Below are 16122 nucleotides of genomic sequence, written 5' to 3' on the forward strand. Positions count from 1 at the left end.
TTGATTGTGGCCTTTGTGTGAGGGCGAGCCCCCATTTTTAATTGTCCCCGATCGCATGTCAAGGGAAGTAACCAGATACACTTGTGTGATTATAGCACGTACAAGCAGAGAGTGGTTTTGTAAATTCATATTATGATTTTTTCTAGCTATTTTCCACACTGCGCAGTGACAATTGATTAAATTAATTTAATTTAATTAATTAATAATTTAAATCTCCCAATTGTAGCGTAAGTCAGGAAAAAAGGGACCAATACAGGCGCTTGTCAAGTTAAGCTCGAAAGCTACCCCGAAAGCAAACAAATACAAACCATTCACGGAATACAAAACACCTAGCTGAAGTATACATATCTACTCCAAAATCATCAACAAAAGACATCAGCACAAAAGGAAATACAACTACATCTTCTCTGGCTCACGTTTTCACGAGTTCGCACGTGCACAGTCCACCAACCCACTTCGGGGGTACAGCCGGCGTGGCACAAGATTTCATTCAAAACCACACGCCACTCATCGTTGGTTGGTTGTGCGAGGACGATAAGGATAAGCACGGGACTAAAGCGCCATCATCAGCATCATCATCATCATCATCGCTGTCCTCGTTCGTATCGTCAATAACAGCAGCCCTTTGTGGCCGTGTCGCTTTGAGTCGAGAAAAAGGGAATGCTAAATGTATAAAACATAATAACAGAGGGTATCCCCTGTCTCTTCGCTCCTCTTGTCAAGCGAGAGAGGACACAAAAGCAACAGAAACAGCGTATCCCGCCACCAGTGACAACAGTAAACCAACGCGATGTATGAGAGAGTTGGAATTTCCAGGCAGCCACTGTTGCGGGGGCATCACTCACTCAATTTCCGCTGTCAATCACAGTGCGAGAATTTACAGCAAGCAAATTATAACTCCAATCGGCGCTGCAAAATGCAAACCAGCCCAACCCAGCTCACGGCAAAACACGGCGACTGGAAGTTTGCTTTCATTAATTATGCAGCCAAATGGAACGAAAGCGAGGCTCGAGCTCGAGCCCTCCGTGCGCACGCACGCGGCAATCGAGTAAGCATTATCGTACGTTAGCCGGATGGATGGACAGCGGCGGCGAATGTAATTGAGCCATAAATGTGCGCCTGACTCACAACAGATTGTTTTAATTAATTACTTTGGCTCTTTTCGCTGCTGATACTGAGCGTGGCAGAATCAGAGATAAGGTATGTAGATGTGTTTTACTTTTTAAATCGTTTTTTTTTATTTTTTATTTCTGCAGACAATGTGCATTTTAGCATACATCATCATTTTAAATTAATTTTCCCTTTCAAAAGCGCCTAAAAGTTTGCAAATATACAGCATAATCTTCCCTTTAAGCCTTTGGCTTAAAAGTATCGTTTATGAAATCAAAACCGGAAATCATGCTCAAAAGCACAACTAAAAAAATCAGGAATGAAAAAAGGAAACCCAACCGTGCTGTGATTAAGATTATATTTTGCTATTTCTGCACACCCAAACCGAGCGATCCTTTAATAACCCTTGTAATCCCGATTGAAGGACGTTCTCTTCGCTCCAGCAATTTTCCCCGGCCCTTTTGTGCGTCCCTTTTGTGTGACAGGCAACCCAGGCGGCATCGAAACCGCAGCAATGCGACAAGCGCCGGGGGAAAGGAGGAAAAATTCTACCCCAAGCATGGTTCATTTGTACCTATATTGAGGAACCGTCGAATAATGCTTTTCCTATCCCTTGCCGAACGTCACGAGCGGGGTGGTACGTAAGGAGGTAGAGGTTGTAGGTGTAGCGAAAATTATTTATAGCATAAAATGTGCCCATCAACCCAACCCATCGACATCACTCGAATGGTAGACCGATCGAACCGACCATTGATGCTGACCGGGAAATGTGAATTTAGATGAAGCGGCCGAATGCAGTTAGAAACAAATAGAGAGAAAAAAAAACTGATGCGCCTAGTAACGCGGAAGTCGTCGGTGAGGCGAACTACCGACATTTAACCTGTGGCTGTGTGTGTGTGTCTTGGGGCGCCCTCTCATCCCCTCCCCCCCCCCCCATCTTAAATGGCGCCCTTTAACGGCAAGAGCGGCAAGGAAGAAACCCGTGAAATTGGTTACGCGCGGACGTCCTACGCGAACGATAGCACACGCCGCACCGTAATGGGATTTTAATGATAATTGGAAGAGAAAACTGCCACCACACACACACACAGATAGCGAACGCCGGCAATGGTGGGTACTTTAATTTTTTTCCAGCGGTTTTTTTTTCGAGCCTTCGGCTTTGATTTCATTTCATGCTTTCTTGACACTTTGCCCGTGCCCCCTCCGTTCGTCACACAAAAACACTGCCAGTGGCTTTCCTTTTCACTTGTCACGTGGCTTCCCTGATTGGGCGTTTGATTACTGGTGTCTTTCTGGTTCGTGTTTTCGTTACGAACGTTTTTTTTTGTTATTGTCGTCGTACGAGAAGTTCCATTTCGTCCTCATGACTTCCGCGTTTTGGTGTGCAGGCAGCAAAACGGGCCACAAAAACAGACAAGGTGTGCGCGGTGTGGCTCACGTTCCGATACGCGTCGCATTCGGGTGACAGACACTTCCTCCGCAAGTGTTGGCTTGCCATACCACAAACGACAACATGATGCTTGCGGGCGAGTCGCGAGCAGCCCACTACGCCACCATACCATAGGGTGGCGTAAAAATAAATCCCATTTGCGGGGTTGGTTTGTTTGCACGCGTTCGTGTATCACGCAAACAAGAGAGAAAGAGAGAGAGAGAGAGAGCGAGACACGGTAGATGCAAAAAGTTAACGCTCGTTCGCGTCTTTCGTCGTTGCCTAGCAACGGGGAAAACGCAGCAAATTGGGAGAAAGAAAGGTGTTGTTATCACGGTCACCGTGGATCTCTGTATCACCTCAACACATGTGTGTGTGTGTGCTTGGCAAGGCGGAGATATTTATATAATTACGCCCTTTCTAACGCACAGGAACACCTTTTACAGAATGTTGTTTATTATGATTGGATCCGCTATCGTTTTATTTAGTTTCTTTTTTAGGTTATTCTATGCTCGAGGTGTTTTGCGGCCCCCCGCAGTTCGCAACAGTGAAACCCCTCAGCTGGCCACAATATCATGTACCTCCGACAGCTCCACGCTGCCACAGCAAATCATAACATGCCATTTTCGCTATCGCAATTGCCGTAATCGGCATGAAATCCGAGAGGAAGTACTTATGGCAGCAGTAGCGCGCACGAGAGAGCGAGTGAGCGTGCGAACGACTGAATATTATTTAATCTCTGCCTGCCAAACAACATCCCGCCATGTCCGATAGATGCTGCGGACGTACGGACGCACTGCTTTGGACTACACGATTGCACACTTTCACCGGTATCGGCAACATTTTGCCTCTTCCTTTTGCGCCGAGAGAACAGGCACCACCGTTAATCGTACGCATCACAACGAATACCTTCGCCCGTGCAAAGGTAATATTTAGCGAATGTTTTACACGCTTTCGTATAATTATTTAATTCACTGTGGCATTCGCCTTCCTTGACGATTTATTATTGCACCACACCACTCCTCGCGCAATCCGGGTAACAGTGGAAGCCACAAGTCACATGCAAATATATGTATATATCACTAAATACTTTTAATGTTATATTTTTATGAAAAGCACTGAAATTATTGCTACAAACAAACATCACACAAAAGCTCGAAACGGTTCGGGACTTCGAAAAGGGTTACGATTTCACACACCTCCAGACGCAGAACGCGAAACACGATCCGAACTGTCTCACGGACGACAAGCTTCTGCGCGGTTGTGAGCTGCCTGCCAAGAGCCGCGGGTCCCGAGCGGCCGAGTCGGGATGATTCGGGTTCAAGTTTGTAGCGATGTTTTGTTTTTTTTAGTTTATCAGAATCAGAACAATTCTGCAAAAAGGGATTAGTTCTTAAGATTTTTTTAATTGTAGTGAATTTATACACTAATTTACATTTTAGAACAAAATTAGATTAGTTGATGTAGAGCATTGAAACATATATACGCTTTTGTATGCCATCGAAAACAATTCAAAAACATATTTTAAAGGACGATATTAAGTGAAGAAGTTCATCCAAATTACAAAACTTGTACTTATTTTATCATACCATGATTAGTTAAAATAAAATAATAGATTGTTGTACATAATTTTAACCACCAACGATGCCAATGTTCAAACAATCACGCTATCAGCTTTACCGTGACGCCATCTAGTGGTGAGTAGCTATATTCACCACAAACAAACTCATCTACGAGTGACGGTCTCTTTCTTACGGCACGCATCGCTCTCTCGCTTTTTCTCCCTCTCTCTTGTTGAAGTATGCAAGCTCATAGTGAGAAATGTCCGCGTGTGAAAGATGAAGTCAGGGCATATGGTGAGAATGTGAGATATAAAGTGGTGAATAAACAGTTCGTTTTAAGTTGACAGAAAAGTACGATTACTTTTATAAATATACAAAATGGACAAAAACAAAACAAGATAGGAAAACTCTTTATTTCTTTATTCGTTCTCCAAAATAAACTAAAAATTAAAAAAAAACTTAATTCCCTAAATATTAATTTTCCAAGCGCTTCAGTCATTTGATGCTACTTTTACAAATACTGAAACCAGATAGTATGCTTTATTTCTTCAGTTTTCGTTCACACCAATCAAAGTTTAGCTACTTCTAATAGAGCGAAGAATATTTTTTAATGATTCTTCTTTTCTATAGAAATACTTAAAAATCACTCACCCACCAAGAAGCAAATCAGTTCCGCATCTAATTTATATTTAACGATCCTCACAATCGGACCCCGGGCATGACAGACGGAAGCCCAAAATTATTATCTCCCATATGACATCACGATCTTTTGCCCCCCCCTCACCCGAGCGTGCGTCCTACCAACAATGCCACCAGCGCGGGGTTAATCTACTGTTTTTATATTGTTTTCTAGTGCGCTCACGTGGAACGAATTCCCTCTCACCCTCACCTCACCCTCCCCTTCTGCGCTGAAAATGCCACGGAAGTAGTCAGCCATGTGAAGGTGAGAAATAGAGAAACGCTACCGCAATATCGGGCCCGAGAAGCGTCTAAAGTCCTGCGCACGCCAAATCAGATAATCAGAATTTAGAAAATCTAACCACAAAAGCCCATCAAAGCTGCGTCCAGCATATTAGGGCAGATTGTGCTTATACGATCACTAATAAGAAAACATACACAGCGATGGAGGAAAGGGTCTGCTGGCGCACTGGCTTTGAATCGGCGGAAAACCAACATCGAAAGCCCCACCACGGGGGACATGGACGGTCGATACACTTGTCGCTCATGTTGGACGTTGTGAAGCCATCGTACACACACACACACACTGGGCGTTTATGCTTGACGATGCAGTGACGTCACGGTTAGGTGGGTTTCAATGAAACAGCTCTAACTGTACTGTGCGGCAAATGGGTGCAGCTCAAGCTCTAAGGTGCAGTCTGGCGGGAATGTGCTAGTGTGTGCCCTTTGTCAATGAACCTTTGTTTTTTTCGTCTATACTTAATGTTATGATGAGGAAAACAATTCCTTTCTTCGCACGAATGGTTGCAGCAGAAGTGCAGCAAGTGCAGTAGTACAGCGAGGGCTGATGTTCTGACGGAGATAAGTTGAATGTTTTGAGTGATGTTGCTGTGCATCTAAGGGCAATGTTTTGCGCATGAAATGTGAGGAGACTAATAAACGTAATCTCAATTTGATTACATGAGAACCGATTTATGGGCATGATCAAACCAGCTACCTTACCAATTAATCCTTATCAGAAAAGGAATGTAATCATCCACAACAAAGTCCACGCCAAATGCACCACCCATATGCCTATCCTGATCGGACGACAGAATTGAAGTAGGCAAATCTTATGACAAAATCACACCCAATACCAATACGATGGGATTGTATGGGTCGTTTTTTGGTTCAGATATAGGTTAATCTGTTTATAACGACAATACATTTGATAACGAGTTCGGCAAATAAACCGCTTAGCACCGAACCGATTCATTCTCCATGCCGTTTAGGTTGTTGAATAGATCAATCCAGAATCTTTGGAAATTAACACTTATCTGAGGGTCTGTATTGTAAGTTTACCTCAATGTAGATATCTTGAGATACTGAATACATCATCCAAGCTTTACTGTGCGATCTGGTACAAGATCTGAATGGTTCCGTTGGTGCAAAAGTCTGTAATTGGAGGGAAAGACTATAGCCTATAGACTATATATTGAATCAATTGTCAGATCTCGTAACCTTCGACTTGTCACACAGCGACACTGTCGCTATTCCTTTCAATCTACATTAGCCACACTTTCAACCCACTGTTTCAAAGCTCCGTGCGCAATTAGCTTTGCTGAAATGAAATTTTCCAAAAACAGCTCTACAGCATAATCGAGCGTAGGCAGAGCTAGCTGATTCATTTGCGCTCGAAGCCACAAAGTTTGTAGATCCATTTCAACCTCCTTGGCGGTGCGCGCTGTAAACACATTTCCACTGGATATTTTTGTGACCCAAATTTGGGAGGTGTTTCGATGTTTCGGGACGTTCGGTGGTGTACTGAACGCGCGTTATTGTTTCTCAGTTCGGGGTTTGCAGGCGATGAAGAGGGAATGGGCGGAACTGTAATTAGAACGCACCAGCTGTTTCAACAATTACTCATCGATCGTACCGCTCGGCGTGTGGGATGAGTTGCCCCGTGGAGGGATGCTGGCTTTAGCCCAAACAATACCCGCACTGTACTGGTACGGTTTCGTTGTTAGATTTCGGCTGTGGAGTAGCAACTCTCGAATGTCCACAAATTAGCTGCCCGCCTATAGAGAGGTAGTATCAATATAAACACAAATTATAACGATTAGAAATAGAGAGATAGAGAGAAAGAGAGGGAGTCAAATTAGCTCCCCCTTGTGCATCTTGGGAAGTGTAATTGAAGAAGCTTATTTTCAAGTGATGATTAAAATAAGTACCGGTTTGCCGATGGGATTGTTTGTTATTCTTTGGGAAGAGCTGCAGGAAGTCAGTGGGTCAAGTGGTTAATCATACTCATCAGTATAATAATGGCTTTTAAGACGCACTTATTTAATTTCCAACCAATTGTTGTCAATCGTTAATTGTGAACAAAGTTTTAATGCTTTGTACAGATGATCAATTTACACCCAAACAGCTTCCCAATAAGCTCTCTTTGGCTGAGCTTGCCGACCACTGACCGAGGCAATTGACTTCCCCTTGAGGGCAGTACTGAAACTTTCCGCACGCACAAACAAAAACGCGTGCAAACAAACAAACAAAACGCACTTTATCGAAATTTATCTAATCAAATGCTGATTTTGAAAATCATTAGCGAGCCTTCGGCGTTCACGGAATTTGCTAATGGACCTTCTTCTGCTGCTCTCCAGGCTTGGTATCATTTCGATTTTATCGTAAAAAGAAGTAGCAAAGTACAATCAGGCGGACTCTACGCAACGCAATGTCGATTACAACGCATGAAGGACGGAACCGTTGTGACAGTATTTATGGAACCAATGGTAAACGGAATTCATTCATTCGCGTATTTGAAGTATCACAAGCTAGTGACTCAACTTGCATGTTCAGCCAACCTGAAAGTGACGTGTTCTGTTCTTGGTGTCGACCTTCCAAACGATCGGCAGGGATACACTTTTGAGGCATCTGCATCAATCATGTCGAGTGTGATCCCGTCTGGAGGGCACGTCCAGCATGAGTGTTACTAAAACATGTCGGCACTGGACCTGGGCTAAGTTAACAAGCTCCCAAGACCCGTCAAGCGCTCGGTGTCTATCCACTGGACACGGCGCAACGCGATGATGGATGTGTGCAGCACGGCGTCCACACGCGTGCCGATACAGACCTTATCATACCGGTGCCTTCCCTTGCGATAGCAATAGATATCTGTAGAACGCATTATAAAATCAGTTGACGATCGACTGCTCCGTGCTAGTACCTTTCTAGCAGTGAATCAGGTCGTCTCCACATCATGCAAGGTGGTGTGCATCGCGCCACTCCGGAAATTGGCACAACCCGCTCTTTCTTATCAAAACTCGTATCTTCTCCAGGATCTGTATCTACCGTCTGGATCGCGCTCCTGGCGCTGGGCGTGAGCGCCATCACTGCCGAGCCGACGTGCCGTCCGACCGGCCAGTATCTGACGGCTAATCCACGGGACTGCCGGTCGTACTTCTACTGTTACGACGGCATCGCTTACTACGGTGTCTGCCAGCAGGGTTTCCGGTTCGATGAGAGCCGCCAGTCCTGTCTGCCGTCCACGGTGGCCGAGTGTTTCGAGTGCCCGACGATGGGCATGGTCTCGCTACCTCATCCAACCTCCTGCCAGAAGTTTGTGCTTTGCTTCGAGGGAGTGGCGAATGAGCGATCGTGTCCGACTGGGCTGCTGTTCAATCGCCAAGTTCATCAGTGTGATCTGAGCGCTAAAGTGATCTGCTGATCTTCGACGAAAACAAACGAACGGAACCTGTTTCCATCAGCTAGTACAGTGCGCGGGCTAACAACTATGTTCTGATACGACAATAACTTCATTTTTTCCCTTCCTCAAACACATCAAAGTGCGTTAGAATCAGTGGCCAACCTATAGTCTTTGTGACATTCCCTAACATCCCTAGTGCTCGATGGAGGTTGTTGTTGATGATTGGTGGCGGTGCTATTTAGTGTAACGGGTGCGAAATAAAACCAATAAAGCCATGAGAGAGAAAGAGAGCTTCATGCAAAACTCGGCGCGTCACTCGTAGCGTTACCTTTGGTGTGCTTTGCTCGAACCGGATGTGGCGCCACTTTTACTGGAAGGGGGAGAGGAGTTCGTCCGGCGTCAAAATTAACCACCAAAACCCTCACATCACAAACACATCAGCGCACACACGTCCAAACTTTCCCTTCCAAGCACACGCAAACCGTGTTCATTTTCTCCCGGGACCGGATCTGTGGACGATTTGCGGACCTAAACTGATCGGTACTTTGCTCAACAGTTGATAATGCGCTTCATGTTTTGAAGCTCACTTGTTGAATTGTGATGGGCATTATTCGCGGTGTGTGTGTGTTTGTATGATAAGGAAAATCGTTAGGTCCGTTGGTTCCAACTGATTGGACTCAAGTTCACAGTGGAGGGATTAGGAGATTGGAAAGAATTCGCTACTCCACCACACGGTACATCCTTCAAAGATATGAGTTCCATGATTCCATGCTCAGATAGCAGGCCTTAACTTTATCGGAAACCCGCTCCAACATAACAAAAGTGGATCGGAGTCGATGGTGGCATGGGTTTTGTTTAATTACTATTTTTACCGGTCGCACGGGTACGTTCCAAGACCCATCCCGTGTAACTTACTTGGGTGAAAGAATTCCGGTGCAGTTACTGTTGGAATTCGGGGGTTTTTGGGAAAGTTTATCGGAACCTGTTTCGGTGCCCGTGTGTGTGTGTGTGTGTGTGTGTGTTTGTGCGCGCACGATGGCCTTCACATTCGATGGTACGGCACGGGAGAAAAAGGGCATGTTTTGTTATGATGCACGGAGTAATAAATGGGAGGTCGGTTTTGATTAGCTTCGTAAAGGGGAAGAAAGAAATTCCACTTCTTTTACTTCAATCTCTGCGTATAGAGCTGCTGAATGAAGTTTTTATGTTGCTTTTTTCATTTTTGGAAGGTCTGCTTTGCTCCCTTTTCCATCTATTTGATAAAATAGACAACTTTTTTTCGTATGGTATGATTTATTGCTCAGTTTTGAAACATCTCATACCTTTGCCATAGGGGTTTCTTTGTAAAACTTACCGCAAGGCCAGACGAGGTGAAATGTACAGCGAAATGAACTATTTGACAGGCAAAATATATGTCAGATAACGCATCACAGCAACCAGCTGAGGTGCAATGTAAACAAATAACGTGTACAAAATTCAAACGAAATCCATTAAATAGCTTCAATGTCAAGTATTTCGTTAATTTTCAGTAAACAGCTCATCATTTCTTCCCATTTGTAAATGTTTCGCTTAAGAAGATTCTCTTTTTAAGTGACTTTCGAAAGCGGATGTTGTATCTCTCCCAACCCTTTAGCTTTACGTGTCAAATATTTCGCTTGTCAAATAATTCATTTCGCTGTACAGGTGTCCCCCGAAGTAGAACAGTTGGAATCTATGATATTGTATATTTTATTTAAAATAATGTTCGAGGTAGTAATTATATTTTAAAAGCCGTAAACAATATATATATATATATATATATATATATATATATATATATATATATATATATATATATATATATATATATATATATATATATATATATATATATATATATATATATATATATATATATATTCAAGATCGGGTAGTTGTGGAATCTTTGGAAACGTGTGTATATCGGTTATCAGCTCAGAAATTCGTAATTAACTCGTAACTCGGGGGACGCCTGTATATTACACCTCGTCTGGCCTTGCGGTTAGATTTTTGAATATTTTTCACCTTTTTTGTTCAAACTTATAATTCTTTATGGTTGGCATTACGTAGTCTTGCTTGTTTGTTTTAATCAATGTTGTAAGTTTTATTATAATAGTAACAATAATAATAATCTTAATTATTATAATTATTATTTTTATTATTATTAGTATTATTATTTTTATTATTATTATTATAATTATTATAATTATTATTATTATTATTATTATTATTATTATTATTATTATTATTATTATTATTATTATTATTATTATTAATATTATTGAAATTTTTAATATTTTTTGTTTCATGGCTTATTTTTATTATTGTTATTTCTTAATTGTTTTCATTAATTTTTTTACCACTATTTTTACCATTACTCGTTAAACTATTCGATATTTTCTAACTATTTGTCAATATTCCCTTTTGATTTGTTTTTTAGTTTTCTTTTTTTACAAAATGGCGGCAGCAGTTAATTTATATTCAGTCTTTTTTTCTTTTTTCATCTCAACCGAATATTTTAATCCATATCGTCTCTGAAATATGTTAAACTGAGTTTTCAGTTAAGTTGTCATGTTTTTCGTGCTTTTTTCATGTATCTTGTTTACTTTTCATCGTCATTTCATTTCCTTTCATTCTAAGACATTTATATTCTTTATTCGAGGTTCGATCACCTTTCAACGACATTGGCCCAGTAGTTCCCACGAACATCCCCAACTCATTATGATCCATGCAGCGGTATGCAATTAAAAATTGAAAGCTCGTTTCATTAACGAGCAACCCCGTAGCATACCATTTTGCATAATGAACAACACTTTCCCCCGCGAGCGCGTGGCAAATGTGGCAAAACGTTTAAAGTGCGCCAAATATCAAATATGCATCAAACAGCCAACAAAACTGGCAGCCACCACCTGTTGGGCTGGACGTTTGGATAGAGTACACAAAAGTGCGCATAGCGAGCATGGCATGTTTCCTATCACTCTGGCCAAACACTTTCACTGGTCGAATCGAAGGGAAGTACAGGTCCGTGCTGCTGCCACCTTACCCAGGGCAGCAGTGCAATCGATTCGACAATTTCGTCTATTCCAATCATGAGCTGTGTGTGTGTGTTTGCGCCCTGGAATGAAAACCGCCCCGGTTGCGGGTGGGGATCGTCAACATTCCAAGGCCATAAATAGGGACTGTATCGGTAGCATTAGAAAGTGAAACGAATGCTACATATGCGATGTGGATTAAATTCAGACAACCGAGGCAAAGTACCCGAGGTCCGAGGTAATGAGTGGTCTTGCGCTGACTTCTTTTTTTATTCGCTGACAAGGGCGTTTTTTAATTCCTTTTTTTTCTCCTCTAATAAAACTCATACAATCTGGAAGTACGACGCGACTTGTGATGAAATTGAATCGAATAGACTTTTTTCTTTGCACGCACTTGACTTTAAAAAAATAATCGTATCATTCCATGAAGGCTAACAAGTACACGGTGAGGTGTCACCGGAGGGTGAAGCTTTCAGTTTCATTGCAAGAGAGGGCCACAAGCCAAAAAGCCAGTACCAACCACTCACTCTCCCTCCCGTTCTACCATTAGCCGCCTACGATTGATGACATTTTGCAATCATTTTTATACAGCGTTTTGTTTTTTTGCTTTTTTATTCATTTGCTGGTTCACATTCATCGAATATGAATGGGATTGAGCAAAAGCTGCGTCCCGGGTAATAAATGCAACATTTTGTAAGGTTGCATTCCCACACACACCGATGAGGAAACAAACACACACTTAAAGGCAATGAACCCACGGGCAAAACGGTCTTATTAGCTGAGGCGTTTCGATGAAAATGTCACTCCCCGTGCCAAAGCTACTCTAATACAGCGCTTAGGCAGCTTAAAGGTGGCAACGAAGTGCCTAACAGTAATTTCAATCTATTACAGAAGTTTATCGTCTTTTTAATATAGTATAATTTTTATAAATTAAGGCTATATTTTATAGACTTGTACAAATCCAATCACAATATCACCAAGCTTACCATACTTCAATCTTTTTCGGTTAAGAAGCATCGCCTGAGAACCGGGGCCGCCCCGAAAGACTCTCTCACCTTGACTTTCTTTACGCTTCACCAGCGTTCAGTGGCAATTTTTTGTTGCTATTGCTCGCTTCCCGATGTAGGTCAGTCGCTGTTGGCCGTTTCGATCGAATGCGAATGCACGGCAAAAGGGTGTACGCCGTCGGTGTGTTGGAATGCGGTAACCTCTCGCGCAACACAATCGCACCTCGGCTTCTCGCTTTCGGTTTGTGCCGAAAATGAAGACGCACGGTGTGGCACCCCTCGTGCAGAAGGCGCTTTGTGCCAAAGGTACACACCATCGCGGGTGTGCGCCAAATGCCGAAGCGTTCGGTGCCATTTAGAGCGGGTTAGATTCATTTGGATTTACAAAGTATGTTGCAAAAATTCTAAGAAATGTTGGCATTTCAAGGGAAATTGTTAGGTAGAAAGCTTTTGCATTCCATGTTTGCGTACTTTGTGGAGAATGGTGCTGCAAAACAACGGTTTCTATTCAGTCTTAAGCATTTAATCCCAATCAACAATCAATGATAATTTAGTTCCCAAAATACTTTGAGTTTATTCAACTGCTTCATACAATACATTTTGTATCTAAATTCATTTTGTCCCAAAAGATCAACATAATTTTCAATTCAGTTGCATCTCAAATGCAAACGCTTTAAACACTACAAAAAGGGATTGAGCTTTGACTTCTGCACTTTGCGGGAGTAGACCATGGGAAGCATTATTTTAGGCCAGTGCTTGGACAACCTCACGCCATTCACACCGCAGTGGACAATACTGTTGTTCCAAATTTTCGTCACCCTGCTGTTTTTTGTTTTATTTCACGGTGAGAACTGAGCCCGCTCGGTTTCATCTTTTAAACGGATCATTTCTCTACCCATTTCCTCTGCCGCACTTTTCTTTACCATCTTCATTTTTCATTCCTCCAAAAAAACAACACAAAACTGGCAAACTGGGCCGCCAACCTGGTGAGAGATTACTAACATTTTGCTATCCCCCTGCATCTCTTTTTTCTCTTGATATGTTGTTCCATATCCGTCCCGCGGCTAGCTCCAAAAAAGTAACCACCATTGGGCCCGGACTGGGGCTGATGTGCGACCCCGTTTCGCGTGCGGTCAGACTTTCAGCACCTTTGTCCAAGGAAGGAGGTTCGGGTACACAAAAAAAAAAGATCTTTAGTAGAAGAAGAAGCAACCCGATCTGCTTTCGATTGGGCATCGTAAAATGTTAAAACGTCTCGCACTCTGCGGAACGCATCCCACGGCGCCAGCAAACGCACAACAATCGGGCCCAAGGTTCACACGGTTGTCGAAAAGGCGCAACGACCCGGAGAGTGACACGTTGATTTGGGAAGGTACTCTTGGCAGGGGTGGAAGGAGAGGAAGGAGGTCCGAAGCTTAGATAGTAACTGTGTCTATTTGGGAACGTTACTACCCTTTCCCAAAATCTGCGAGAGAACGCAAGTGTGCGGCAAAATGGTCGGCGGTGCAAAATTGGTTCTGGAGGTTGTTGGGTGTTATTTTCACGCTGTAACTCAATTTTAAGCAACGTTTTGCATGTCAGAGCCTCTTTGCTAATGAATTTTTAGTCACAGAGCATCTCGCCAGTAATAAAAAATGATTGCATATCACTGTTGAATAACAGCATGTCATTCTTCATGTAAGTATCAAACTTTCGATCATTTCGACCTAAAATTTATATTAATTTTCTCGCTGAAACCTTAAAATATAAATACAAGATATAAAAATGTTAGTTATTACAAGAAGCAGAAGAATCTCCCGAAAAGATTCTCGTATGAAACAACACCTGCGCCTGAAATTAAGCAATTGAAAGCTAATCCCTATGGCCAGCTTCAATTTTCAGAACTAGAAGTTATTCAAAACAGGTAAAAAAGTCCCAAAAAGTAAACAACATATCATTAACATTCTTCATCTTCATCAATAACCCATGCTACGCTGTTGTTTAATATCCTTAAATACTAACAAGAACGGGGGGTGGAAGGAAACAAGGAAAATCATACCAAACTGTCCGCATCGCCGCCAGTGCCGCTCGCCGCCGTGCCGTTGCTCATTGTATCCGATCGGGTCGACGGCACGGTACGCCGGAACGGCAATCCATACTACGGCCCAGCAGAATGCATGCGCAACCGGTGTGACTGGGTGTGCTGCTATGCTCGAGACCGTTCTTCACCTCGCGCGACCAAACGCCGAAGGATGTGCACCGAGGGGCTTCGAATTTTGCACCAAAGACCTTCACCGTAAGGTTGTTTTTTCTTCTCTTTTCACCAACACACACACACACGGACACACAAACAAGAGCACTCGTACTTGAAGACTTTAAAGTGATTCGTAATAAATCCAGCACCATAGACGGGGGGCGGCTGCACTTTCACATTTCCTTCACAATGAGATTCGTACGGCCGCATCGGTGGCTCATACCGTGGAGCCTGTGTGCATTAACTAATTTTCCTTTTGCACGGCACACCCTGTTACACACACATACACAGAGACCACAACAATTCGCTTATGAGCACCGAAACTAAGCTTGCCAGTACACACAAGAGCAGCAAAAACTGGTAACAACCATTTGAAGGCAGGCCAACCACTTGCATCCGAGACTGCACGGGCTGCCTGCGCCGGGCGGAACACGATCTTGTACAGCACGCAGTTGTACACCGGGCGAGATAGATTCGATATCGAAATTTTCACTTTTCACCGGCACACACTCCGAAAAGCCACACATACACACACACACACGCACAAGTGAATAGTTTGCAACAAGCGTCGTCACCAGTGGAACGGAACCGTCGTGAGGATCGAAAATCTCCAACGCTCGATCGGCTTTCGCTGGCTGTTTTGTCGGATGATTTTGTGGCAGCATGTACTTGCGAAGGGGGCTTTTCCCTCGTCTTACATTACTCTCATGTTCCCTCCCCCCGTCCTCCCCTGCGCTCTCCTTTCACTTTAGGGGTAGGGACGGGTGCGTAATATTTTTCTCCTCCTCCTACCCTGGCGAGCGCTTCGTGTGGGGTTTGGGAAAATTTCTCCCAACTGCGCGTAGTACTTGCGGGAATCAAGTGGCGCGGCCAGGGAGCGAGCAGGCGAGATGATTGAACAACAAACTCTCTTTACTGCTGGGTGTATGGTGTACGGCTGTGCACGATTTGTTAGCACACGATGAGCGCTGTTTCGGTGATGGTTTTTGTAGTGTAATTGTGGTTTTGCCTATTGATTATGCTGGCATGCTGTTGGCATGCTATTGGCGCTAGACCCAGCCGAAGTGGACGGAGTGGCAGTCTTGGTTATCGTGTCAAGCTTTTTGTCCGTGTTTGTTTACGGCATGAAGCGAGTTAGCACCATCTTGGGCTAAGCAGAAGCGTACACCTGAAACGGGTAGAGAAGATGGTAATGGTGATGAGAAAGTTACGCAAAACATGATACATTATGATAAACATTTTCTCTACTTTTCTTAGTATTCTGAACTTTTTATCATTTTCTTCTTTTCTTTTCTATTCTTCTTTCATGCTTTTGTTTGTTTTTGTTTTGTATTTTTTGTTACTTTTTTACTGTTTAGGATAAGGTAGTGG

At 43.1% G+C, this 16122-nt stretch overlaps 2 protein-coding genes across 10 annotated transcripts in view; one reads left to right on the top strand and one right to left on the bottom strand.

The window, feature by feature from the left end:
* Window positions 1-16122, bottom strand: part of LOC120954952 (ral guanine nucleotide dissociation stimulator-like 1) — a 37013-nt gene that overhangs the window by 17102 nt on the left and 3789 nt on the right. For 4 of the 8 annotated variants that reach the window (XM_040375326.2, XM_040375324.2, XM_040375325.2 and 1 more), the window contains exon 2: window positions 14557-15919. In XM_040375326.2, coding sequence (XP_040231260.2) covers window positions 14557-14607 — 51 coding nt within the window. In that variant the 5' untranslated portion in view covers window positions 14608-15919. The other 4 variants (XM_040375321.2, XM_040375320.2, XM_049610730.1 and 1 more) reach the window with 3 other exon arrangements.
* On the top strand, window positions 7563-8752 carry LOC120954955 (protein obstructor-E-like). 2 transcript variants are annotated; one of them, XM_040375328.2, is made up of 2 exons: window positions 7563-8024; window positions 8094-8752. In XM_040375328.2, the coding sequence occupies exons 1-2, from the start codon at window positions 8015-8017 to the stop codon at window positions 8480-8482; spliced, it is 399 nt and encodes a 132-aa protein (XP_040231262.2). In that variant the 5' UTR covers window positions 7563-8014; the 3' UTR covers window positions 8483-8752. The 2 variants fall into 2 exon arrangements, with proteins under 2 accessions (XP_040231262.2, XP_040231263.2); XM_040375329.2 differs by having other exon boundaries at window positions 7566-8021.

This window comes from Anopheles coluzzii, chromosome 3 (genome assembly GCF_943734685.1).
Source record: "Anopheles coluzzii chromosome 3, AcolN3, whole genome shotgun sequence".
Classification (NCBI taxonomy): Eukaryota; Metazoa; Arthropoda; class Insecta; order Diptera; family Culicidae; genus Anopheles; species Anopheles coluzzii.